Here is a 25,488-nt window from a genome sequence, read left to right as displayed (position 1 = left end):
TAAACCAGATCTGTCCAGGAATGCTTAGGAGTTTGTCATCTTGATCCTAGTTTCTGAGTCCTTAAACTAGGTATTACGGATGGTACTCTTCTAATTCTGGATTTTGAAGGCACTTTTTGCGACAGTAGATCATAGTGGGAAGAATTGTACATTGGTGCCTCTGGTGAATTTTGGGCATTTGATCATTTTGGGGGAGGAACCAAGACAACCTGGAAGTGAAGTGAAAGGAACATAGGAAGGTAGAAAGATGTGGCATATTACCTGAGAAAAAGTAGGAGACTTTCAGGTTGTGTTGAAGTAGGGTGGGTGATTGGAACAGAATTGCACTAGGATGGATTTATGTTGGTAATCATCCATCCAAGCTGGTTTTCCTAAATTTATTACTATATTGGATCTTTTTCCTTCTTATCTTTGCTGAAGTAGAATTCCCTCTTTTCATCTCTAACAATCCCTACACATAGCCCAGTTATGTTGCTGAATTTACCAATAATTCTTTTTTGTTTCTCTCTTGGAAATAGGGAAACTTTGTGGCTGGAAAATACAAATGTCTTCTATGTCAGAAAGAATTTGTGTCAGAGAGTGGTGTCAAGTATCACATCAACTCTGTCCATGCTGAGGTGAGGTTTTTGTAATCCTGTGGGCCTGATATGTAAGCCACAAGAGAGGTAGACTTTGTCCCTATTGTTATGGACTAAGGCTGTCAAGGAAAGTATCTCTAAAGTGGTTACCAGAGACATTAGAGTTAAAATATTCTCTAAACTTAGATATATAATTGTATTTTTCTGTGAAAGTATTTGAAGTCACTGTGAGGGGTGGGCGGGGTAGCTCATGCCTCTAATCTCAGCACTTTGGGAGGCCAAGGCAGGAGGATCACTTGCACCCAGGAGTTTGAGGCTGCAGTGAGCTGGTTGCGCTACTGCACTCCAGCCTAGGCAACAGAGATCCTGACTCAAAAAAAAAAAAAAAAAAAAAAAAAAATCACTGTGACTGTAAGCATCCTTGAACTCTTTTTTTTTTTTTTTAGACAGAGTCTCGCTCTGTTGCCCAGTCTGGAGGGCTCACTGCAACCTCCACCTCTGGGTTCAAGCAATACTCCCTGAGTAGCTGAGATTACAGGCACCTGCCACCATGCCTGGCTAATTTTTGTATTTTCAGTAGAGATGGGGTTTTGCCATGTTGGCCAGGCTGGTCTTGAACTCCTGACTTGAGGTGATTCACTCGCCTTGGCCTCCCAAAGTGCTAGGATTACAGGTGTGAGCCACCATGCCTGGCCTGAACTCTTCTAATTCCTTTAAATCCAATTAAGTCAAACGTTTGGGAAGCAGATTGAGTTTACATGTTTGAAATTCTTGTTTCACAGTGATCTGTATACATTCATGCCTTCTAGCATACTAATGTCTTCCAGCAACCCATTTTTAACGCTGTTTAAAATACTGGATAAAACAACTAAAGGACATTATTGAGACAGTTGGGGAAATTTGAATGCTGACTATATTAAATAATAGTATTGTGTCAGTGTTAACATTCCCAAAGGTGATAGTTGTAGTCATGCAGGAGAATGCCCTTGTTCTTAGGCAGATATATGCCAAAGTGTTTAGGGATGAAGTATTATGATGTCTGCAACTAACTTGTACATAGTTCAGCAAAAGAAAGAAGGAGGGAAGAAGGAAGAGAGGAAGGAAAGAAATTAACAGTGGTAAATTTGATTGTTCATTGAACTGTTGCAACTTTTCTGAAGGTTTGTAATTTTTCGAAATAAAATTTTTAAATTGTGTATAAAAATGCTTTAAAGTTCAGAAGGTCAAGGGTTTTCTCTTGGGGAAGGTTTTTTAGTAATACAGGTGAACAGAGAAATCGTTTATGATATAATTAAATAGTCCTACTACAACAGCTTAGGAATACAATTTGCATTCTCTTGGAATATCTTACTGCAGAAACTATTGCTGCCTGATGTGGAAAAATAAAGGGAACACCTTTATTTATTTTCTGCCCTCAAATTTGATAGTACTTAACAATGTGAGCTTTAATTACTTCCATAAAATTTGGTTTCTGTTGCTTTACTGGCATAAGCTTTCAGAATCCCTAACCAAAGTCTGAGATGTCTTCTGAAGGCAGTCATGTCTTTTTAGTAATAATAGCATATCTTTTTTTGCTTTAGGAAGTATTTAAAAGGTAATTATCGGCCGGGCACGGTGGCTCACGCCTGTAATCCCAGCACTTTGGGAGGCCGAGGCGGGCAGATCACCTGAGGTCAGGAGTTCAAGACCAGCCTGGCCATCATGGTGAAACCCCGTCTCTACTAAAAAGTTAGCTGGGCTGGTGGTGGGCACCTGTAATCCCAGCTACTTGGGAGGCTGAGGCAGGAGATTTGCTTGAACCCAGGAGACGGAGGTTGCAGTGAGCCGAGATTGCGCCACTGCACTCCAGCCTGGGCAACAGAGCAAGACTCTGTTAAAAAAAAAAAAAAAAGGTAATTATCTCCTGACAAAATCTGGCCTTTATATAGTTAAATGGTTTGTCTATTTTCTTCCTAAAAAGTTAAAACCAACAGAATTGGAACCAACAAATTTCACTTGGTTTGGGGCATGCTCCCAGGCATTTGTTTATTGATTTATGCCTCTATGAATTTTGTGGGTGGTAAAACATCTTTACCCTGTTTCTTCCTCCCTCCATCACATTTTCTTACACTACTTTTTTTTTTTTAACAGAAAATTTCAAACACATGAAAGTAGAGAAAATAGCATAATGAACCCAGTATGCTGTCAGCCATCCTCAGCAATCATCAGTGTATGGCCAATCTTGTGTCATTTATAACCTCACTTTTCTCCTCCCTTAAAGGCTTACTTTAAAGCAAATTCCACATAAAATTTCAGCTGTAAGTGCTTCTTTCAATATATACCTGTAAGAGATAAGGACTTTCGAAAACATATGACCACAAACATCATTATGCCTAAAAAAGTTAAGAATTTTAATATTATCATATGTCTAGTTACTATTTAAATTTCCCTGATTATCTTATAATGTTTTTTCAGAGTTGATTTATTCAAATTAGGATCTAAAACAAGGTCTAAATATTGCATTTGTTTGTTTTAATCCAGAGCAGCACTATCCAAAAAAATGTACTGTGAGCCATGTATATAATTTAAAATTTTCTAGTAGCCACATTAAAAAAGTATTTTAAAAAGATGAAATTAATGTTAATAATGTATTAAGCCCAATATATCTAAAATTATTTTTAACATTAAATCAATAAATTATTGAGATATTTTACATTTTTTTCATAGCAAGTCTTTGAGATTTGTTGTATATGTTACATGAAAGCATATCTTAATTTGTTCTACTCACATTTAAACACATCACTTACCACATGTGGCTAGTGGCTATCTCATTGCATGGTGCAAGACTAAAAGCTTCCTCTTCTTTTTTACAAATTTGCCATTTATTGAAGAAACCGGATCACTTGTCACATACATGTACCCACATTCTGGAATTTTGCTGATTGCACCCTATGATAGTATTCCTGTATTCTGGCTATTTCCTTTTTTGCTTTTTGTTGTTGTTGTTGTTTGTTTTTGAGGTACAGGGACCACTGCAGTGGAGTCTTGCAGTGGGGCAGAGAGATTGGGCTCAACTCCCTATTCTGGCTTTTCCTATGAATTGGTAGATTTAGAAGATTGAACAGATCACTAGATAAGGTTGAAGTTCTTTCTTTTTTGGCAAAAATACTTTATAATTGGATTTCATGTCCCCTACCCCTTAATTTTTTAAAGTGAGCCTCGAAAATGTTAAGTAATTCGCCCATGGTCACGTATCTAGAAACAGAGCTGGGATTTGCACCCAGGGGGTCTGGCTGCAAAATTTATGCTCTTAGTTATGATGCCGTCATGGAATAAAAATCTCCTATGGCTCAGTGTGTTACATCTCATGATGAGATTTATACTCAGGAGATGTAAGAGTGGGATGATGCTAAGTAAACAGACTTTGTAGATCATTTATTAAAGTCCCTAGAATTACGCCTTACAAAATATGTGCTTATAATAGCTGCTCTGTGTTGGATTTCTTCATCTTAAAATATAGAATCCTGAGGTATGGTTCCATATCTGTTTCCTTCTTACTGTGTTCTGCCCTAATCATGCCTTTTTTCCATTCTTCCTCCACCTTTCTTTATGTTCTTCACTATATTTTCGACTGGATGACATTTCTATTTTGCCTCTCTAGGACTGGTTCGTTGTAAACCCAACAACAACCAAAAGCTTTGAAAAGCTGATGAAGATAAAGCAGCGGCAGCAAGAAGAAGAAAAGCGGAGGCAGCAGCACAGGAGCAGAAGGTCTCTAAGAAGGCGGCAGCAGCCTGGCATTGAGCTTCCCGAGACAGAGCTGAGTCTTAGAGTAGGGAAGGATCAGAGGAGGAATAATGAGGAACTGGTAGTGTCAGCCTCCTGTAAGGAACCAGAGCAGGAGCCAGTGCCAGCACAGTTCCAGAAAGTAAAGCCCCCAAAGACTAATCATAAACGAGGAAGGAAATAGGCAGTCAGTGTAAAAGTGCTCCTAGGAAAGCAGATGTGATGCTGTTGTCACGGGGACCTGTGCTGGGAGGACTGAGTGAAGATTCTTTCAGCTGTTTGTGTAAGGCTGTGACTTTCTCAGCTCCTTCCTCCTGTGTAAATTTCACTGTCTTCCCTTCTTACACTTTGATTCCCCCCTCCCCTTTTAGTAGGTTTTCCTGCTATTCCTCGTCAAGTCCTCTTGTTTTTTTATCTTGCCCAAAGAGCTCCCTCTCAAGGCCAACTATAGGCTCCTCTTGCCCTGTACAAAACTAAGAAACCTCTTTGGTTGTCCTTTCCTTCCTGGGGTATAGAATGTTCTTGGAAGCTCCATTGATTTAGTAGCTGCTCCATCATCTAGCTTGTGAAACCATTCCAAACTAATTTTTTAAAACCATAACTGATTTGTCATTTTGTATTTGTGATATAACAAGTCTAGAAGCTAGAACTGTTGTCATTCACATAATAAGATTACTCTGTCTCCTTGGGAAAAAAACTTTATGGAGGCTGTTTGTCCTCTCAATATGGTTTTAAGATTGAAAGTAAGAAAACGGATTTAGGATGAAAACTCTAGAACTACCCTATGCTGTTTATACTGGGAAATGCTTTGTACCAAGTAGCAGTGACTAGACCCACAGACATGAAAAGCAACCTTAGGAGTAAAGTGACCCAAACATTAAAATGACAAGAAAGAGAAAGTAGAAGCAGCAATAAATACTGCCCCAACTTTCCTGGAGCCCGAGGCCTCATCCATAGCTATGATCACTTGCCCTCTGAAGCTTATTTTTGCTTCTTTGGTTTTAAGAATTGAGAAATATCACATTGCCCCTGATGTTTTGACAGTCTCTTAGTGCTCCTGGTAGTGCCACTAAGGGAAAACCAAGGTGCGCATTCCTTCTCCCTGGACTTTACCTTACTTGTTAGTCTATGCCCCACTGTTTTCACCCATCCCCTTAGCCAACCTCTGTCTTTTTGAATTTTCTGAGAATATTGTCCTATCCTCTTTTATATATGGAGTTCTCTCCTCTTTATATCCTGAGACTTTGACACCAGATGTAGATATTTATCTGGAGCTGGAAAGAAAAATTCTTTTTCTGTACCTCATGCCTATCTGGTAATGTTTAATGGGTTATTTCTCTTTGAGGGTGGCTTTCTCTGGAACATTGGTTAGAGCAGCTTTGTTGTCGTGTTTCTGGATTCTCTTCCCCATTTTGCGTAAATATTGGTCTTATATATTCTTGCCTATTTTGTGGCATATGCCACATAAAAAATGAACCCTGATATAGACAAGTACTACCTTTTCAAATTCTGAAAGGCTATTACCACTTTAACTCTTTGTGCTCCTCCAAATAGCTTTAAAATGTGGGCTTTTGTGAAGACCACTTTCAAACAAGGGAGCACTGAAACCTGAATTGGATACTGCCAGAATAGGTAGTTTTGAAACAAGTTAAGGACATGGTATATGCACTCTGCATTTTCATTGGCAGTGTGCCCTTAAAGCCCTTTCAGTAGATGAGGGTTGTCAGGGAGGAGAAATGAAGAAGCTATGTTAATTTCTGGTGAGTAAGACCTGGGGAATGTTTGGCAGTGACAAAAGAAATAAATGACTCTCAGAAAGATGTTTCCAGTGTTCTTTGACGCCGACCTGCTGCATGACTCCTTGACACTGTATGGGGGTAAGAAGATGACTAGAGATGGGGGTGAGTTTGAAATAAATTCCACATGCAGTTGTCTCAGTAGTTCTTTGGTTCATGAATTATGCTGGTTAAAATGAGTAGTTTGAGATTAAAGTGAATTAGTATAGGAAACTTGCCCAGTTTCATCCAGGGACCTCTTGCAGGCATTCCTTTCGTTTTTCCTGACCAAGACCAGGGATCAGCAGGACTCAGTACAGACTATTCTAATCACAGTATTGAGTTTTAAAGTTTTTTTTTTTTTTTAAATTCATTAGACTAACAAACTAAGTTTGACAGTATTATGAACTTTCATACATGGTTTGGAATGCAAATTGGTACAATCACTTCAAAAGTGATTTGGCAGTATCTAGCAGAGTTGAAGATATGTACCCGAAGACTTAGCAGTTTCTCTCCTGGGTATACACAGAGTAACTCCTTTTGTCTAGGCGTACCAAGAGACACAAAAAAGATTATTGCAGTACAATTTACAATACAGAAATGCTGAAAACAAGTATCAGAGATCTACTTTCACCTTTGCAAGTTATGGGATTATAGAACAAATGGCTAGACTGTATATTTCCGTTATCCCCCTTCCCTCCACTCTCTCTAGTGAAGGAGAAGCCAGCTAACTCCTTTCCCATGGAATGTGAGTGGAGTGATGAATGCCACTTGCAGGTTAGAACTTTTGAGTGGGTGTACCTCCAAGCTTTCTTTACCCTTCTTCTGGCTAAATGCAGATGATGATGGGGCCCTAGGAGATGGAAGAACACAAAATGGAAGATATCTTGACTCCCTGAATCACCTGTTGAAGGAGAGCCACTTGCCAACCAGGAACATGTATCTGAGACTATTAAGTGAGCAAGAAATAAATGTCTGTTATTTGAGACATTATACATTCTTGGGTCTCTTTGTTAGCCTACTCTAATACACAATAATTATCCATTATCAGAATGGATACATTGCGATACAGTCATACAGTAGAATACTATACAAGCTATAAAATTGAGTAGGGTTTCTTGTATCATCATGAATATGTCTCAATGTCTGGGGCCAGGCATGGTGGCTCACACCTGTAATCCTAACGTTTTGGGAGGCTGAGGCTGGAGGATCACTTGAGCTCAGGAGTTCTAGACCAACCTGGGCAATGTGATGAAATCTCATCTCTACAAAAAAATTTAAAAAATTAGCTGGGCATTGTGGTGTGCACCTATAGTCCCAGCTAGTTGGGAGGCCGAGATAGGAGGACTGCTTGGGTCCAGGAGGTCAAGATGCTGCTGTGAGCTGTGATCACACTACTGCACTCCAGCCTGCGTGACACAGTGAGACTGTCTCAAAAAATGTAAAGAATATTCTGCACATCTCCTTAAAAGAGAACATTTTAGAAATTTACTCTTGCTTCATCTCTCTCTTCTTATAGCAAATCCATTAGCAAGTCCTGCCTACCACCACCAACATTTTGAATCTGTTCACTCTACTTCTGCCATTCCAATCTAAGCCATCATTACCTCTTGCCTAGACTACAGTATCTTCCTAATTGGTTTCCTTCCACTTTTTTCTGGCTTGGATACACTCCACATAACAGCTGTAGTTTTTAAAATTGTAAATCAGGCCTCATTAACCTGCTAAAGGCCCTCGGTGCCTAAACTCCTGCTAGCCTTAATAGCCTCATCTTCCTTTCCTCCACTCATGTTCTGTGACCATTCCTCAACTATACTTTACATACACACCTTTCTGTTCCTTGAACCTACCAAGCTTATTGCCATCTTAAGGCATTTGCATTCACTGTTGCCTCTGCCTAGAATAGTTTCTTCCCCAGTTTTTGCATTGTGGGCTTCATTTTAGCAATCATAGCAGGTCTTAAATTTCACCTCAGAGGTCTTTTCCATCTAAACTCACTTTCTGTAACATAACCCTGTGTAATTTTCTAAATAGCAAAGCAGACAAAATGCAGATTTAAATCTTAGTTGGCCAACTTGCTGCTCACTTAGAGGTATGGATTTCAAGGTATGAAATCAGTTATCATTCAACTTTTAATGTCTTCAAGCCCTCACTCTGGAAGGGACAGCCACAAGCAGTATACCATATCCATTACCTGGGATGATAAGTAAAAATGAACTGAGATCAGGTGGAAGTTACCCACTCCTGAATTAGATAATTGGGACACCAGTGGCAGGAGGAACTAATATGCTTCCTACTTTCCAACTTTTTATCAGCCTTAGAAATATATTGTCTTAGGGTTTTTACGTCCACAGAGACTAAGCCTTCAAGTTTGTCTTGGATACCATGCTTTCCTTGTTCAGTGTTTCTGTATTTTCAGCTCACAAATTGAGATTTAGGTTAAAGTACCTGTATGCTAAAATCCTAATTTCTGCATTAAAACTAGTTTTTATTATTTGCACATGTGAATAAGATATTTAAGAGTGGTAACAGAAGAGTGATGAAGTAGAAAATGTGTTACATTGGAACAGTAATAAAATCAGTGGATAAATGTTTTTATTTAATAACATTGTTTAATAAAAAACTACATATTTAACAGAAAAGTTGTTAAAGCTACAAGGTAAAGGCACATTGAAGGAGAATCCTTTTTAAATCCAATTTTCAGGGAATTCACTTTACATGTAAATAAAGCAGAAAATGCAGGAAAATTATTTTGAAGTTTTTCACCACTTAACAATTTCTGGGAAACAAAGTTCGTCCTATTTTCCCATAGAGGACCCCTGTTAAAATATAAGATTATATTCCCCTATACTAGGATTCAGCATTCAAATAAATCACTAGTCCAACTTCAATGTCGTAGAACCCCAAAAAAAATAACTATCCTAAAAATATATAATTTAAAATATATAGTTATACTAAATGGGAATAAACATATGGCACACGTTAATTACAAAAGATACTTCATGTACTAGAAAGTGCACCTGTAAGAAAATTAATAAATGACCTAAAACTAAAGCATTTAGGATAACAAACATCATTTTACTTGCTATCTTTTAGAATGCTGCTAGGGAAATCGATGGCACTTAAAAAAAAAGTTGTCCAAATATTTCAACTTTTTTTGGATACGTTTTCCTGAAATAAGCGGAGGCATTCAGTCACCTCAATGCTACAGGTGTTTCTTCAAATAAAACATTTTCAAAAGTAAGAGCTGACCTAATATATGTCTCCTTCTTTCCTTACCTTCTCAATTAAACTTGTAGGGGCTTAGCATCAGATGAAAGGTCACTCTGCATAGCACTTACTGGACTTGCTGTTATCAGAATGCTTTTTCACTCATGAGAAAACTAGAAGGAGCTACCTGGTCACTGGCACAAACTCACAAAGAGCTTATAAAAACTGCTTTTGTCTGCTAAGTTGGTCAAAAGGAATGAGGATAAACTGATACTGGTTATTTACTGAGCAGAACGCTATTCAAAGTCTATTTGGAATGCTATCCTTAAAGGTACTTTCTCTATAAAGAAATACAATTTAGCTAGATGAAATAAATCACAACTGTTTTCACTTCCTTAGGTTGGTTTCCTTTAGCTAGTTTGATGTATGGTAAATGGCTAAGTTAGGGTCATGTGTTAGGTTAACTGGAGGTTTGTGGAATAGCTTATTAACAAGAGTATTTAAAGAAAAAGCTAGTTAAGGGAAGCTGGTTACCAAATATCTAGTAGGACTGTTGGATAAAACCATCTAATCCTTCACTCCAACACATCATGATGGAGATTTTACAATAGCAATCTGGAATCCAAAAGCCTTTCTAACCAGGTTAATGTAGCACGTAAGAGTACTTGCTCCAGTTCTTATTTAATCAGTGTTATTTTAGAAGTTACTTTGGATTAATCCTTGATTTGGTGCCTTGGGGAAGACTGGGTGTGGTCTTTGGAACATCCTGTCTATTTAGGCACTGATTATGACTTCCTTGCAGTCTCTGCCTCGCCTGGATTAAGGACTCCAGATACCACTGTTCCTGCTGCAGCTGCTGCTTCCTGTTTTCTAAGTGGCTTTGAGTAGCCGTTAGTTTCTGGGCTTGCTCAATTAGCTGCAGTAATTCCTTCTTGAACTGCTGGTTCTCTCTGTTGATGCCACAGGAGTATTCAAAAATAAACCGCTTTGCTGCCAACTTCAAGGCCTGGGCCTTCATATTAAGCTCTCTTCTTTTTCTCTTTCCCAGTAGCCTCCTGTCTGGCTCGCTCAGTTGTTTCTCCAGTAATCTTTTCTCCTGGAGGAGCTGGGCCTGTACTTCCCGTGTCTTTGAAGCTGTCTCAGCTTGGACTTTCTTTGTCTCCTCCTGTAATGTCTGTATTTCTTTCTCCTGCTTTTCCTTTAATATAGCAATGTCCCTCATTGCCTGCAACTTCCGCTTCAAACTGGATTGGATATTTTCCTTTTGCAAGAGAGCTGTTTTAAGTACTGAAATTTGTTCTGCATATCTGGAGGCTGATTCTTGTCTTCTTCGTTCAATCTCTCCACTTTTTTGTAAATATCTGTTCCATACCTTCTCAGGTTGCTCTGTGTACTCTTCAGTTTTGTTAGTCAGGTATTCCAGAAAGAATCTGTTTTCAGCCTGGACAAGTAACTTTTCTCGATGTAGCTCCCTGGATTCCTCCAGTAGCTGTTCCCGCTGGGTTTGAGCTTGTTTTATATGCTTGTTCAGATCCGTCATTTCCGCCACTATCTTTTCTTTAAGCCTTGTCTCTACCTTTGTTAGCGTCTCTGGCTTGACAAAATTATTTATTAGACTATGATATGGTGGAAGGAGCCTTCTGGGGCCCTCAGCAAACCTGAAAGAACAAACGAGACATTCCTCTGTCAGTTAATGAAACTTTAGGAAGTAAGTGCACAACTGTCCTTCATTCATACAAGAGAATATTTCTGAGCTCCAGAATGTTCCAGACATTATGCAAGGTGTGGGGAATCCAGCTAGTGGTAAAGGATGAGGAATGTAGCTCGTCATTTACAACGTGCATTCACTACAACCCTGGGAGGTATTACCTCAGTTTTAAAAAAGGAGAAAACAGGTTCAGAGAGTTTAAGTGACTTGCCCATGACTCACACCACTAGCAAGTGGCAGAGCCTGGCTATTAAAGCCAGATCTTATGACTTACTGAACACTGTTCGCAGCTACAAAGGGTCACAGAAACAGACTGGGTGGTCAGGAGTAGAAATAATTTTCTAGGCTCTTTCATCATCTTTCCTGAGTTTCTGAGGGACCTTCAGTGACGAGGAAGCTCCCCTCCAGTACCTACTTGCACCTGGAATCCAAGCATTCATCCTGAAGGTCACGGCAACTGTGTAGTTCACTGAGGGTGACTGCCAAGAAATGAGCGCTAGCATCAGGAACCTGCGTCTGCAACTCGCGGGAACAATGTGCAAGTGCGGAAAGCTCCCGTAGTTTATTCGTTCGGTGCTCAAAGGGTCTCGGTGCTGCCCAGCAACCCTGGAGGCTGCACCCTGCTCCAGTCCCGGCTGGTCCAGCCCTGAACTGTTTAACCGCCTCGGCTACCGAATAAGCCCGAGCGGCCGGTCCTCCAGTGGCTCCGCTCCCCGTTCTCTGTGGGCTCAAAATGACAGGCATGCTCCTCGTTTTCTTGCTGTGTGAGCCCTGCCCTCGGGACCCCATCTCTTCTGGCCTTCCTCCGGGAGACAAAAGCCCTCCCAGGCTGCAGAGATCAGCGCCCTTTTCCTAGCTCCCTTCAGCCTTCCTCTCGCTTGCTCAGCGCCCCCACTTCCTCGCCACTGTCACTAGTTGACTCACCAGCCCTGCCCGACGCTTCTTAGCATCTTCTTAGATGCCCTGGCAACCGCCGCGCCCCTTCACCCGCTCCTTTCTGACGCTGTGGTGGTTTTCGTTCGCAGCCCAGAACATTGCGGAAGTTTCTCTACCCATGCGGTGTCTCTATGGTCGGGTGGGTGGGGCCAGGAGGAAGATGGCGGCGTCCGCAGTTGCCGCTGAGCACCAGGCGTCTGGGGGTCCGCGGCACCCAGTGTGTCTGTTGGTGTTGGGAATGGCGGGATCCGGGAAAACCACTTTTGTACAGGTGACGTACACAGCATGGGTGTAGTAGGGGAGCGCAAAAGGTTGCCTCCGGCAGGCGGAAGGCCAGGAAGAAAGGGAGGGAGGTCTTCGAGGATTTGGAGGGTACCGGCGCATGGCTTTCGGGGGCTTCCCATCAACTTTAGTTCCTTCCCCGGCAAAGCCTCCTCGGGCCCTAGCCAGGTTAATTAAGGCTCTCTTCTGCGCACCTTCAGGGCATACTCGGTCCAGCTTACCACGTTGTACAGGAATTGTCTTGCTGATAAAATTGCGTTTCTCGGAGGCAAGGGCTTACAAGTAACTTTAAAGATTAATACAGTGCTAGCACACAGGTTTTGGTGAAGATTTGCCAAATATTTCTTGCACGCCTGTCATGTTCCATTCACTGGGGATATAGTGAAAATGAGGTTGACAAGATTCATTCATGGGGCCAAATATTTAATGGAGGAGATAGAGAAAACCCACATACGAAGAATCAAAACAAGTAAACAAGTGACTACGAGTAGGGGAAGCTTTGTTAGATGGGTGATGAAGAAAGGTAGCATTTGAACTGAGAGTTGTATCTTGGAGGTGGACATAGTGGGTGGATATTTCAGGTAGAAGAAAATCTAAGTGCAATATTCTTAAGGCATGGGTGTTAAAGGAATGGAAGTTCTCTCTTGTCCCCTCTTTGTCTCCTTCCAACCCTCTCCCCATATCTCTGCAGAGGCTCACAGGACACCTGCATGCCCAAGGCACTCCACCTTATGTGATCAACCTGGATCCAGCAGTACATGAAGTTCCCTTTCCTGCCAATATTGGTGAGTAAACCAGTAACATAACTTGTGTGCAGTGCTTTAAAGAGAATGGAAAAGGCCAGGCGTGGTGGCCCACGGCTGTAATCTCAGCACTTTGGGAGGCCGAGGCAGGTAGATCACGAGGTCAGGAGTTCAAGACCAGCCTGGCCAAGATGGTGAAACCCCATCTCTACTAAAAATACAAAAAATTAGCCAGGCACGGTGGCAGGCACCTGTAATTCCAGCTACTCGGGAGGCTGAGGCAGGAGAATTGCTTGAACCCGGGTGGCAGAGGTTGCATTGAGCCAAGATCGTGCCACTGCACTCCAGCCTGGTCAATAGAGTGAGACTCTGTAAAGCCTCCAGCCTGACAGTCTTCAGTGCCTTCTTTTTTCATGTTTTCTAAACTATCTACTTTCATTTCCTTTGGATTTGCTTGCGTTCCTAAACAGCTTAGGTTTTTTTTTTTAGACAGAGTCTCTGTCACCCAGGCCAGAGTGCAGTGGTGTGATTCACAGGTCACTGCAGCCTCAACATCCCAGGCTCAAGTGATCCTCCCACCTCAGCCTCCTGCCACTATGCTGGGCTAGTTTTGTTTTGTTTGGAGAGACAAGGCCTCTCTATGTTGCCCAGGCTGGTCTTGAACTCCTGGGCTCAAGTAATCCTCCTGCCTTGGCCTCCCAAAGTGCTGGGATTATAGGTGTGAGCCACTGTGCCCAGCCTAACTCCTTTTAAAAAATCATGTCTGCATTGCCGTTGCGTTGCCTTTGTCAGTAATAGGCAATTAGTAAGAAGCATTTTTTCCCCCTTGATTTTTGCCTCCCTTTTTCTAGGCATGTTTAAGTTGCGTGAAACTTTGCACTTTGTGGAGACAAAACTCTTTGCCACAACTTTAGAGCTCCTAGCCCTAACATTCTTCATGATTTACTTGGCATTTATTCTTTGTAAGGAAGGAAACCAGTGTGAAAGTGGAGGTGGTAGAAGAGAATGCTGACAGGAGAAGGCTAGAAGGCCAGTTTTACTTTCCTGATGGTAGGGAATGTGTATGTATTACATTCCAGTTAATTCTTTTTTTTTCTCCTCAGATATTCGTGACACTGTAAAGTATAAAGAAGTCATGAAACAGTATCCTTTTCCATCTACTTTGGTCTTGACTCATTCCTGGCTTCTTGTCTGTGTATTTTGTGGCTTGAAAGAGTGTTTTTGCCTTTTCCTTGTGAAATATACAAGCAAAAGGATGGAAGCTGATTGTGGGAGAGGTAGGTGATCAGAAATACTATTTCAGCTTGAGATTTTAGTTTTCTTACCATCTCCCCAGATGGCAGGCTGTTGTAATTAAAGAGCAGAGAGTATGATAGGATAACTGACAGCTACCTGGGTCCCACAAGGTAGTATTTTGCCTTGGAGGATCATCTGTTGGTCACCACCTCTTTAGACTGGGAAACTCAGAAATGAGTGAGTTTAGTTGGATTAACTCTTAGTAAATTGCTGTATGAAATGTGTACTCTCTCCGTAGGCAAGTCTAAGTAGGAAGACTAATCATAATCAGCAGATTGCTTGATTTATTTATGAGGATCAGAGCCGGAGGTGTTATACAGGTGGCCTTAATGAGCAATGCCAGTGGGCTGTCACTGCCTGATGCACCTGTATTACATTTTGGTCACTTTGCTTTCTTCATTTTGCCTGACCATTCCTAAAATCAAATGAGTGAGACAGACCTTGATAATGACTGTTTCCCTGTGTGGTTAAGTTTGTATGGTAGTCAAGGATTAGGTTGCCAGTATCCATTAATGGAACACTAATTTCATAATGCCGTTTGTGTGAATGATAGCCTAGGTATGAACTTTATAATCTAATCTATAAGCGATTTCATTCCTCAACTTGGTGTCTAGATATGGACTTGGACCCAATGGTGGCATAGTGACCTCACTCAATCTCTTTGCTACCAGATTTGATCAGGTATATCTGTCTTTAGTATATTAATATGGTTGTGTAAAAATCTGTGACTCTTAAATTCCTTAGCTTGATCACATTGGTAAAGAAGAGCAGCAAACCTGAGCATAAATATAGAAAATAAGTAGGCATTTTGTCAGACAGAGAAGTAGACTATGAGAAGGTGATCAGTATGGTCAGACACTTCAAATTTAATATTTGTGACAGCTAATAAAAATCCAAAAGACCTGGGTTATTTTCTTGACCTGTTCTTTGCCTGTGGTATTACCCCGAAGCTGGGATGGGGGTATTTGGGAGTGGGATGGACTAGCAGTCATGGAATGGAAAGATGATGGGGCATTTTACTTGTGATACATATTTGTCATTCTTTAGGTTTTCTTTTTCACCTACTTCCATAAGAGTGTTTTATAATCACTGGTTTTTATACTCTGATGTTAGGCCATGAGGCAGGCTGTTAACATTTTGACAAGAGATACGACTTGACATTGACAGATCAAAGTCTTCAGCTTCTCAGATCCTTGGATTGTGCCCCAAGATGGTATTGGAGTGCTGCTGATGTGGCTGTGTTGCTTTAGTTCAGCCTGTTTATTCTTTGTTGTCCTAAGATTGCAAATGTTCAGTAGGTGATTGAGGGATTCAGTAGGTGGTAGTGCCTGTGAGGTATGCCACCCTGGAGAGGGCTCTGTGATTTTGTGTTGAAATCGGAATTTGTTGTCATTGACATCTTTTTCTTTTAGGTGATGAAATTTATTGAGAAGGCCCAGAACATGTCCAAGTAAGTGATGTCAGTAACACCCATTTATTACTCTGTAGCTGACATATTTCTAGGCTTCATGGAGGATCTGGGATACCATCAGCCTCTGAAAGAATATAGATTGAGATGAAACCATTTGGAGTGAAAAAAAAATTGGCAAATCATTAAGATGCTTTAGAATATAGAGCTAAATTTAATATCATTTCATCCTCAATTACTTTGATCCCCAATTTACATGGCTTCTTAGGAGCTCTTTTGAGACTTTGTCCCAATTCAGTTGTCCACCTGCCTTCTCTTGGGAAACCATGCTTGTTGTCATTAAAGTATCTGAAATACCTTTCTAATTCTTATTTAAATGAATATAGTCTACATGGTTCAGAGAAAATTTTTTAATTTGCAGAGTGTCAAAATAGGAAATATTTGTTCTTATGGCCATTACCCAGTTAGCTGTTGTTCAAGGTTTACTTTTTTAAAAAAAGATAATTTATTGTTTTATAAAAATTCAAACCATGCATGGTATTTATAAGATGAAACCATCACCCCGATTCCCACTAGAAGTAACATCATCATTCAGCTACTAGCATTCCACATTTCTATATACACAGATAGAAGGATGAATGGATAAAAGTGCTTTTACAAAAATGGGGTACTAGAGGTAGCTTTTGTTTTGTTTTGAGACAGGGTCTTGCTCTGTCGCCCAGGCTGGAGTATAGTGTAGTGATCTCAGCTCACTGTAACTTCCACCTCCCTGGCTCAGGTGATCCTCCCACCTCAGCCTCCCAAGTAGCTGGGACTACAGGTGTGAGCCACCACACCTGGCTAATTTTTGTATTTTTGGGATGGAGTCTCGCTCTATTGCCTAGGCTGGAGTGCAGTGGTGTGATCTTGGCTCACTGCAATCTTTGCATCCCGGGTTCAAGCGATCCTCCTGCCTCAGCCTCCCGAGTAGCTGGGATTACAGGTGGCCTGCCACCACGCCTGACTAATTTTTGTATTTTTAGTAGAGATGAGGTTTCACCATGTTGGCCAGACTGGTCTCAAACTCCTAACCTCAAGTGATCTGCCCGGCTTAACCTCCCAAAGTGCTGGAACTATAGGTGTGAGCCACTGAGCCTGGCCTGGAGGTATTTTTTTTTTTTTTAATGACAGCTTTATTAAGATATAATTCATATACCATAAAGTTCACTCGTTTAAAGTGTATGGTTGTTTTAGTCTGTCCACAGAGTCGTGTGTTGATAATTACTATCTTCAGAATATTTTTGGCATCCTAAAAAGAAGCCCCATACTCATTACCAATCACTCCTTATTTTCTGTTCCCCTCAGCCCCTAGTGACTACCCCATTTTCCATTCCCATTGGCAATATGATTTCTCCACAACCAGTTCCTCCATAACCTTGCCAACTTTTGTTATTCTTCTTGTTTTTGATTATAGCCATTCTAGTGGATATAGAGTGGTATCTCATTGTGGTTTTTACTTTTATTTTCTTAATAACTAATGATATTGAACATCTTTGTAATGTACTTATTGGCCATTGGTATGTATATATTTAGAGAAATGTCTATTAGAATTCTTTGCCAATTAAAAAAATTCTGATCTAATTCATAATTATATCAAATTAATTCACAAAAAAGTTGATATAGTTCATAAAAACAGCTTTATTGAGATAATTCACATACCATACAATTCACCCATTTAAGGTATACAATTCAGTGGCTTTTAGTATATTCACAGAATTGTGCAACTATCACCACAGTCAATTTTAGAATATTTTCATCATCTCAAGAAGTAACCTGATATTCTTCAGCTAGCACTTTCCCATTCCTCCCATTCTTCTTCCTCTGTTCCACACTCACCCCCGCCCTAAGCAACCAGATGTTTCCCAAGAGATTTACATTCTGGTTTTGTGTCTTTCATTTTAAATGCATTGTGTTTCTATAAAAGTTTCCCCTGTGATCATTTGCAGCAACTCATGGTCTGCTGTTCCTGCCCATTAGCGTGAATATTGGTCATTGAACAAAGTCTAGGGGATCATCATGTGCAGTTTAGGGCCAGTAGGAGGAAGTTAGATTTGGCAGTGTGCAGAGGTTACTCCAGTCTTGGATAACCAGATGTTTATTGTCTTATATGATGGAATATCCTTCAGCATAACACAAATGTAACACTTCTTTAATGATCTTTCTTGACATAGATATGTGTTGATTGACACACCTGGACAGATTGAGGTATTCACCTGGTCAGCTTCTGGGACAATTATCACTGAGGCCCTTGTGAGTATTCTAGGACTTGCTACTGAGAGTAGCTGGCGGGGCTAGACTGGATGAGCATTTATTTTTAATTGCCTTGGACTTTATATGGGAGGGAGTTGTAGAAGCTCTGCACACCCTGCCTAAAGTGGTTTTCCCTTGTTAAGGATGGTGGAAAAAGAGTTTGAGGACAGATCGTGAGCCCTCTGACCAAGGCTTTGATTATTTTGTGGCTTTAGGCATCCTCATTTCCAACAGTTGTCATCTATGTAATGGACACATCGAGAAGTACCAACCCAGTGACCTTCATGTCCAACATGCTCTATGCCTGCAGGTAATTGATTATTGGTGGGGAAAGTGTTCCATCAAGGTATAAGGCCTTTTTCTCTTCTTCTTCCTCTTTTTTTTTTTTTTTTTTGAATCTGGTTGCTTACCCCTGGATTTGTGCTCATTCAGATTTGCTGTTCAGTTGAGTGGCTGTGAGTTGGGGAAGGTCAGAGGAGAAAAGAGGCACATGTGCTGTTGGCATTCTGTCTCAATACCCTCTGATCTTCCTCCCTTGTTGTTACAAAAAGGTGATGTATGAATATGAACTGTCTGATAGTTGTTCCCAGTTGAATAAAATCCAAGTTTAAAGATAAAGTCCTCTGGGCTGGGTCTGTCATCCCTACACTTGGGAGGCCAAGGTGGGAGGATCGTTTGAGCTTGGGAGTTTGAGACCAGGCTGGGGAACATAGCAAGACTCTGTCTCTACAAAAAATGTTTTAAAATTAGCCAGCGTGGTGGCACGCCCTTGTAGTCCCAGCTACTTGGGAGGCTGACGTGGGAGGATTGCTTGAGCTCAGGTGGTTGAGGCTGTAGTGAGCCATGATTGTGCCACTGCACTCCGGCTTGGGGCAACAAGAGCCTGGGGCAACGAGAGAGAGAGAGAAGAATAGAGTCCTCTGGCCTAAATGATGCTGGTAGAGTGAAATTGTAACATGACGAGATACCATGAATAAGAAGATTTATCCATAATTGTAAAATGCACAGGTGGCCAGGCATGGTGGCTCATGCCTATAATCCCAGCACGTGGGGAGGCTGTGGTGGGAGGATCGCCTGAGCCCAGGAGTTTGAGACCAGCCTGGGCACCATGGTGAAACCCCATCTCTACAAAATATACAAAAAATTAGCCAGGGATGGTGGTGTGTGCCTGTAATCCCAGCTACCTGGGAGGCAGAGGTGGAAGGATTGCTTGAGCCTGGGAGGCCAAGGTTGCAGTGAGCTGTGATGATGTCACTGTACTCCAGGCTGGGCAACAGAGTGAGACCCTGTCTCAAAAAAATAAAATGCACTGGTTTGCCCCAAATGTGGCACCATTAGCAGAGGAGGGGCATGCCTCACTAGATTAGTGCATTAAGACTGAGGAGCAAGGCTGACAGTTATTAAAGCTGAGAGAATTTAATTTTGAGGGTACACAAATGCCATCACCAACATTTGTCTTTTCTGATATGACAAGGGATGTCCCTTTTTGTTGGATGCAAGAAATCGTGATCCAAATAGAAATCTGAAGATTGACAGCATTATTTCATTTTCGTATTAATTGTTTATTTATTTATTTATTTATTTATTTATGTTTTTTCGAGACAGAGTCTTGCTCTGTCACCCAGGCTGGAGTACAGTGGCACAATCTCACCGTACTGCAATTTCCGCCTACTGGGTTCAGGTGATTCTCCTGCCTCAGCCTCCTGAGTAGTCACCACACTTGGCTAATTTTGTATTTTTAGTAGAGTCGGGGTTTCACCTTGTTGGCCAGGCTGGTCTCAAACTCCTGACCTCAAGTGATCTGCCCGCCTGGGCCTCCCAAAGTGCTGGGAATACAGGCATGAGCCACTGTGCCTGGCCCATTTTCATATTAATTGTTTAAAAGAAAATTATTTGATTTGCCTGATAGTGTTAATCATTTCTTTTTAAAAAAATTAATTTATTTATTTTTAGAGGTGGGGTCTCGCCATGCTGCCCAGGCTGGTTTTGAACTCGTGGGCTCAGGCAGTCCTCCCAGCGTGGCCTCCCAAAGTGCTCAGATTACAGGCATGAGCCACACCCCCAGCTGGTAATCATTTCATGATGAAACATACAGTTGATCCTTGAACAATTTGTGGGTTAGAGGCACCAACCCCTGCAGAGACCAGCCTGGGCACCATGGTGAAACCCCATCTCTACAAAATATAAAACTTTGACTCCCCCCAAACTTAATTACTAAAGGCCTACTGTTGATTGGAAACCTTGCTGGTAACATAAACAGTAGATTAACACACATTATATATATATTATATGTATTATATGCTGTATTCATATAATAAAGCTAGAGAAAATAAGGGGAAGATATATTAACTGTTCATTAAGTGAAGTAGATCGTCATAAAACTCTTCATCCTAATCGTCTTCACTTTGAGTAGTCTAAGAGTAGGGGTTGGTTTTGCTGTCTCGGGGTGGCAGAGGTGGAAGAAAAGGTGCATATAAGTAAACCTTGCAGTTCAAACCTATGTTGTTTAAGGGTCAACTGTGTATCAAAATATCCCTTTGTACACCTTAAATATATATAATTTTTATTTGTCAACTATACCTCAATAAAGGTAGGGGTAGAAACATTTTTAAGATGTTACTTTACAGATTGAAAAAAATTTTAATGTTCTTTTCCCAGCCTTATTGAGGTATAATTGACAAATAAAAATTGTATATATTTACATGTTATTTGTAAAGAATAAAGGAGATAATACTTATGAAAGTGCTTATTAGCACAGTGCCTAGACTGTACAGATTGAGCATCCCTTATCCAAAAATTTGAAATCTGAAATGCTCCAAAATCTGAGACATTCTAGACACTGACATGACACTCAGAGGAAATGGTTATTGGAGGATTTTGGATTTTCAGATTTGGGATGCTCAACCAATAAGTATTTACAAATATTCCAAAATCTGAAATCAAAAACACTTCTGGTCCCAAGTATTTTAGATAGGAAATTCTCAACCTGTAATAGGTATTCAATAAATGTTCATTTCCTTCTCTGAAAAATACCAATTTGGTTAAAAAACAAAACAAAAACAAGTTCAATATTAAGGCATTATTACTTCAAACGAGAGTGAGAGTGTGTGTGTTGCTTCTGGGTGGTAGTTGTTTTCCTGTTGGCAGAGACTATATGATGTTATGTAAAAATGGATGACTACTTTTTAGATTCTGAACTCATTTCTGTTCTCTTACTTAGTCCCGACATACTGACACTGGACGAGCAAGAGCTTATGTGCTTTTACTAATAACTTCTCAATGTTTGGTTTTCAGCATCTTATACAAAACCAAGCTGCCTTTCATTGTGGTCATGAATAAAGTAAGTGTATTCTTCCTGTTGTGATTCACCATTTTTCATCAGAACCTTGTGGTTAGAAGGTTTAGGTGGGTGAGAAAGATTATTTCAGATGCTGGAGACCAGATTCAGGCTTTACTGAAACAAATTCATAGGCACTTCGAGAAAATGAATCAATCAAATTGAATGAGCAATTATTACCAACTCTTGTCTAAAATTATTTTAGGCTAGGTAGAGTAGCACTTCAACCATAGTATGTAGATTATCCCTCAGAGTCAAGACTGTGTAATTATGAGAGGGACAACTAGTCTACTGGAAGTGGCAATTAAAAAATTCTAAACTTCTCTGTTGGTTGATGGCTAGGATGCAAGAGACCTTTTGACTTCAGAGCCTAGAATGTGCTGGTGTCCATTCTGGCCCTGGTTACTTGGCAGTGGATAGTGGAGGGTCAACCAAGAGAATACACATCTTCATTTAATTACACTGACTACACAATGATTGTGGTTCTTTGTGGCTTGTTGCAATGGAGGGGAAATAGAAGCAGAGAAAGAAAATATATGGATGATATGTTCTTTGCTGTCAACACTTAATTAAAAGAATAAATTTCGCGTTTGTTGGCTCTGGTTGCTCATAATTGACTTCTCTCTGGTACAGACTGACATCATTGACCACAGCTTTGCAGTGGAATGGATGCAGGATTTTGAGGCTTTCCAAGATGCCTTGAATCAAGAGACTACATACGTCAGTAACCTGACTCGTTCAATGAGCCTGGTGTTAGATGAGTTTTACAGCTCACTCAGGGTAAATTTTCTCTCCTGCTCACACTGACAGCCTCTCCAGATAACCTGTTAACCCATAGGATTGGCTTTGAACCTGGCTGAGAAAGGAAGCTTATTACCTACTGAAAAGTAACTTTTAAAGCATTGCTTATTAAAAATTGTGGAGTGTACAAGAAGAATAAGATAGGGACCCCAGCTTCAGAGTTTATAGTCTATTTGGGAGAGAAGGCTACACACAGAATTAAAACATATGATATATTGTAGTAAGTACCTTAAAAAAGATTGGAAGTTGGGCCTGATGATTGTGAGGCGGCAGATCAAAATGACAGATTTTGGAGGATGTAGCATTAGAGGTATGCTTTGAAGAAGGGTAAGATTTATGTAAGCAAAGGCAGAGTGGGTTAATTGCCCAAGCAAAGACATAGACAAAGCAGAAAGTGATTTGGTTTGGTTTGTTAGGGAATAGATAATAAGTCCTGTTAATTGTTCAGTCCTAATTATCTTTTTTTTTTTTTTTTCCCCCTTTGGAGAGAGGATCTTGCTTTGTTTTACCCAGGCCAGAGTGTAGTGACAGGATCACAGCTCACTGCAGCCTTGACCTTCTGGTCTCAAGGGATCCTCCTGCCTCAGCTTACCAAGCAGCTAAGACTATAGGCGTGTGCGGTATACCATACCCAGCTAATTTTTTATATTTTGTAGAGACTGGGGTCTCGCTGTGTTCCACAGGCCAGTCTTGAATGCTTGGCCTCAAGTGCACCTCCTGCCTCAGCCTCCCAAAGTACTGGTAGTATAGGCATGTGCCACTGCACTCAGGCCATATCTTTCTTTTTCAATTTTTTATTTTCCATGGACTTATTTCTGTGACTTTTGACTGGGTGTGCTGTTCTGTTCTTTTTTAGCCTGGCTTTTTGCCAAAGACTTCTCAAAATATAAACCACTCTTACTAAGATTTTACAACATTTAAACAAGTTAATGTACTTCATTAAAAAATATACAATGGTTTCTTTAGTGGCATTTATGATGCTTTTTGGCAGGTGGTGGGTGTCTCTGCTGTTCTGGGTACTGGATTAGATGAACTCTTTGTGCAAGTTACCAGTGCTGCCGAAGAATATGAAAGGTGAGGATAAAGGAAAATTCTATTGATGACATTCTTAATAACCTACAATTTTGATATGAAAGCAGTTTTTCCAGGAAAAGCATTACATTTTCATGATGGATGTATTATTTTTGGTTTGCATATGTGTATTGAATCAGACCACACTTAGGGGTAACAAGTTCCCTTTCAATTTTGTTTTTTTTAAATAGAAGTATAAATCTTCATTGTATTGAGTGATTAAGAGCAGGGATCATCAGACTTTTCTGTAAAGAGCTAAACAGTAGGTATCTCAGGCTTTGTGGGCCATATAGTCTCTGTTGCAACTGCTCACGTCTGCCATTGTAGGACAAAAGCGTCCTTAGACAATTTGTAAATTAATGGGCATGGCTAGTGTTACAGAAAAACATTTATGAAAACAGGCAGTGGGCTGGATTTGGCACTAAGGTTGTTGTGAAGATTGAGAAAACGTATACGGCACTTATCACAATTGCTGACATATAGTAAGCACATTTTATAATAAATGTTATAACTATTGTCATTGTTAATACTGGAATTCAAGTAAAGAAAAGTGGAGTCAGAGCCCTGTGCACTTTCCTTAGGCCTGTGGCATGATAGCCGGCTTATTAGTGTCATGTGTCTTTGGCTTCATATTTTGCAAGATCCTAACAACCATATTTTGGTTTTCAGACATGTTATTTTGATTTTGATTCATTAGACACAAGGGTGTTATCAAAACCTTAGGATAGACTCTTTTCTGTATCCTTTCACTGTTGTTGTTCAAGTAAAGCACATAATTGTATGTTGCACGTCCTGAGCTCAACAGGCTTATCTTTTACTTATCTCACCCTTTTATCTCAAATGAATGGTGAGTTCATCAGTCATGTTCTCACCAGTATTAATCTTTCCAGCCCAGCAGTCAGGATTGTGTCTCCTGGTTCCAAGGTGGGAGCGGGCACCTTGGCTTTTAATTCCATTGGGTAGACTCTGTCAGTGACTAAGATTTGTTACATCTGATGTTGAATGAAGTCAGATGTTTTATTATTGTCAGTCTTAGGAAAATAGAGATAAGGGAATGTGGAGAGTCAGGATAGACGATTAAGCAAAGGAATTTAGAAAGTGTTTCTCTTTACAGGGAGTATCGTCCTGAATATGAACGTCTGAAAAAATCACTGGTAAGAAGGGAGGGTGTTTGTATATTTTAAAAGGGCCATTAAAAAAACCCAGCTCAATCTTGATGACATAAGTGCTTTTGTTTTGGTTATTAATGTATCTTTTATTTAATTAAAAAAGTTTGTTTGTAGCTTTATTGAGGTACAGGTGGCTAATGAAATTTCAGTGTATCTTCTAAATACTTGTTAATTTAAATTTGTAAATTTGTATGTATGTTGTCTGGGTGCAGAAAGGCTCCTCAATGTTTCTTCCCTTTCAGAGGTCAATTTAAAGCTAGTTGTAGAATTTTGTATAAGTGTATAGTGGTGCTTCACAACTCCTTTTCTTGTTGTTGAGAAAGGGTCTCACTCTGTCACCCATGCCAGAGTGCAGTGGCACGATCGCGGCTCACTGCAGCCTCAACCTTTTGGGCTTAAGCGATCCTCCCATCTCAGCCACCCGAGTAGCTAGGACAACATGTATGTACCACATGCCTGGCTAATTTTATTTTGTAAATTTTTTGTACAGACAAGGTCTCACCGTGTTGCCCAGGCTGGTCTCAAATTCCTGAGCTCCTGCAGTCCTCCCTGCTGGGCCTCCTGTAGTGCTAGGATTACAGGCAGGTGCCACCATGCCCAGCCTTCTCTTACCCCAAATGATCGAGTGTCCTGCTTCCATAGGCTCATTGGATCCTTTGTCTCTGAGCCTTCCTGCTATGTCTACTTCAGGTTTTTGTGTTTTTTTCCCCCCATATAATAAAGTTTATTGTATCTTTTGTTTTTTCATTTTGTAGGCTGGGGATGAATAAAAAGAGTAATGCTTTCTATGTAGGCATTTTGCCTAGCCAGTTTACATGTTCCAGTTCAATTAACAGAGCAGGGGATCCACCCTGGACTGAACTCAACACTTTAGAATTGAGGGTTCTTTTGAAATCTTTTTGTGTTCCATTTCTGAACCCTCTAAATCAGTCTGCAGAGCCCTCCAGTCTAAACTTCTGCAGTAACCCAGGCCCACGCTACTTAGTGTTTCTGTCCCTATACCAGACATCCCTTATCTGCATCAGTTTTTATGTAGCCTCTAGTATTTGTATAATTCTTCATCTCCACTGAGAAGTCTGGCATCTAATTTGGGACTCCTTTTTGAATATGATGACATTTT

At 40.5% G+C, this 25,488-nt stretch overlaps 3 protein-coding genes and 1 non-coding gene across 8 annotated transcripts in view; 2 read left to right on the top strand and 2 right to left on the bottom strand.

Moving 5' to 3' along the window:
• Positions 1 to 6,161, top strand: part of ZNF512 (zinc finger protein 512) — a 40,423-nt gene extending 34,262 nt beyond the window's left edge. For 2 of the 3 annotated variants that reach the window (XM_019021250.3, XM_019021251.3), the window contains exons 13-14: positions 519 to 617; positions 4,219 to 6,161. In XM_019021250.3, coding sequence (XP_018876795.1) covers positions 519 to 617; positions 4,219 to 4,527 — 408 coding nt within the window. In that variant the 3' untranslated portion in view covers positions 4,528 to 6,161. Of the gene's footprint in view, positions 1 to 518; positions 618 to 2,708; positions 2,788 to 4,218 lie in introns of all 3 variants that reach the window. The other variant, XR_010130028.1, reaches the window with a different exon arrangement.
• A 2,530-nt stretch (positions 6,162 to 8,691) lies between these two features.
• Positions 8,692 to 12,171, bottom strand: CCDC121 (coiled-coil domain containing 121). 2 transcript variants are annotated; one of them, XM_031008152.3, is made up of 2 exons: positions 11,452 to 12,171; positions 8,692 to 10,986 (listed from the first exon to the last, which is right to left on the bottom strand). In XM_031008152.3, the coding sequence occupies exons 1-2, from the start codon at positions 11,823 to 11,825 to the stop codon at positions 10,032 to 10,034; spliced, it is 1,329 nt and encodes a 442-aa protein (XP_030864012.1). In that variant the 5' UTR covers positions 11,826 to 12,171; the 3' UTR covers positions 8,692 to 10,031. The 2 variants fall into 2 exon arrangements, with proteins under 2 accessions (XP_030864012.1, XP_030864013.2); XM_031008153.3 differs by having other exon boundaries at positions 11,961 to 12,105.
• GPN1 (GPN-loop GTPase 1) overlaps positions 11,995 to 25,488 on the top strand; it is a 21,911-nt gene continuing 8,417 nt past the window's right edge. The window contains exons 1-11 of one of the 2 annotated variants that reach the window (XM_019021256.3): positions 11,995 to 12,243; positions 12,946 to 13,039; positions 14,101 to 14,140; positions 14,908 to 14,974; positions 15,706 to 15,743; positions 17,912 to 17,990; positions 18,206 to 18,300; positions 21,285 to 21,330; positions 21,961 to 22,107; positions 23,120 to 23,202; positions 24,314 to 24,353. In XM_019021256.3, coding sequence (XP_018876801.3) covers positions 11,995 to 12,243; positions 12,946 to 13,039; positions 14,101 to 14,140; positions 14,908 to 14,974; positions 15,706 to 15,743; positions 17,912 to 17,990; positions 18,206 to 18,300; positions 21,285 to 21,330; positions 21,961 to 22,107; positions 23,120 to 23,202; positions 24,314 to 24,353 — 978 coding nt within the window. Of the gene's footprint in view, positions 12,244 to 12,503; positions 12,523 to 12,945; positions 13,040 to 14,100; positions 14,141 to 14,907; positions 14,975 to 15,705; positions 15,744 to 17,911; positions 17,991 to 18,205; positions 18,301 to 21,284; positions 21,331 to 21,960; positions 22,108 to 23,119; positions 23,203 to 24,313; positions 24,354 to 25,488 lie in introns of those variants that run through there. The other variant, XM_055377645.1, reaches the window with a different exon arrangement.
• Positions 25,116 to 25,244, bottom strand: LOC115933634 (small nucleolar RNA SNORA36 family). The gene has a single exon (XR_004069500.1). It is a non-coding gene; the product is annotated as a small nucleolar RNA SNORA36 family (small nucleolar RNA).

Source organism: Gorilla gorilla, chromosome 12 (assembly GCF_029281585.2).
Source record: "Gorilla gorilla gorilla isolate KB3781 chromosome 12, NHGRI_mGorGor1-v2.1_pri, whole genome shotgun sequence".
In the NCBI taxonomy this organism is placed as follows: Eukaryota; Metazoa; Chordata; class Mammalia; order Primates; family Hominidae; genus Gorilla; species Gorilla gorilla.
The sequence above is the reverse complement of the archived record's forward strand: the minus strand, read 5'-3'. Positions and strand labels throughout refer to the sequence as shown.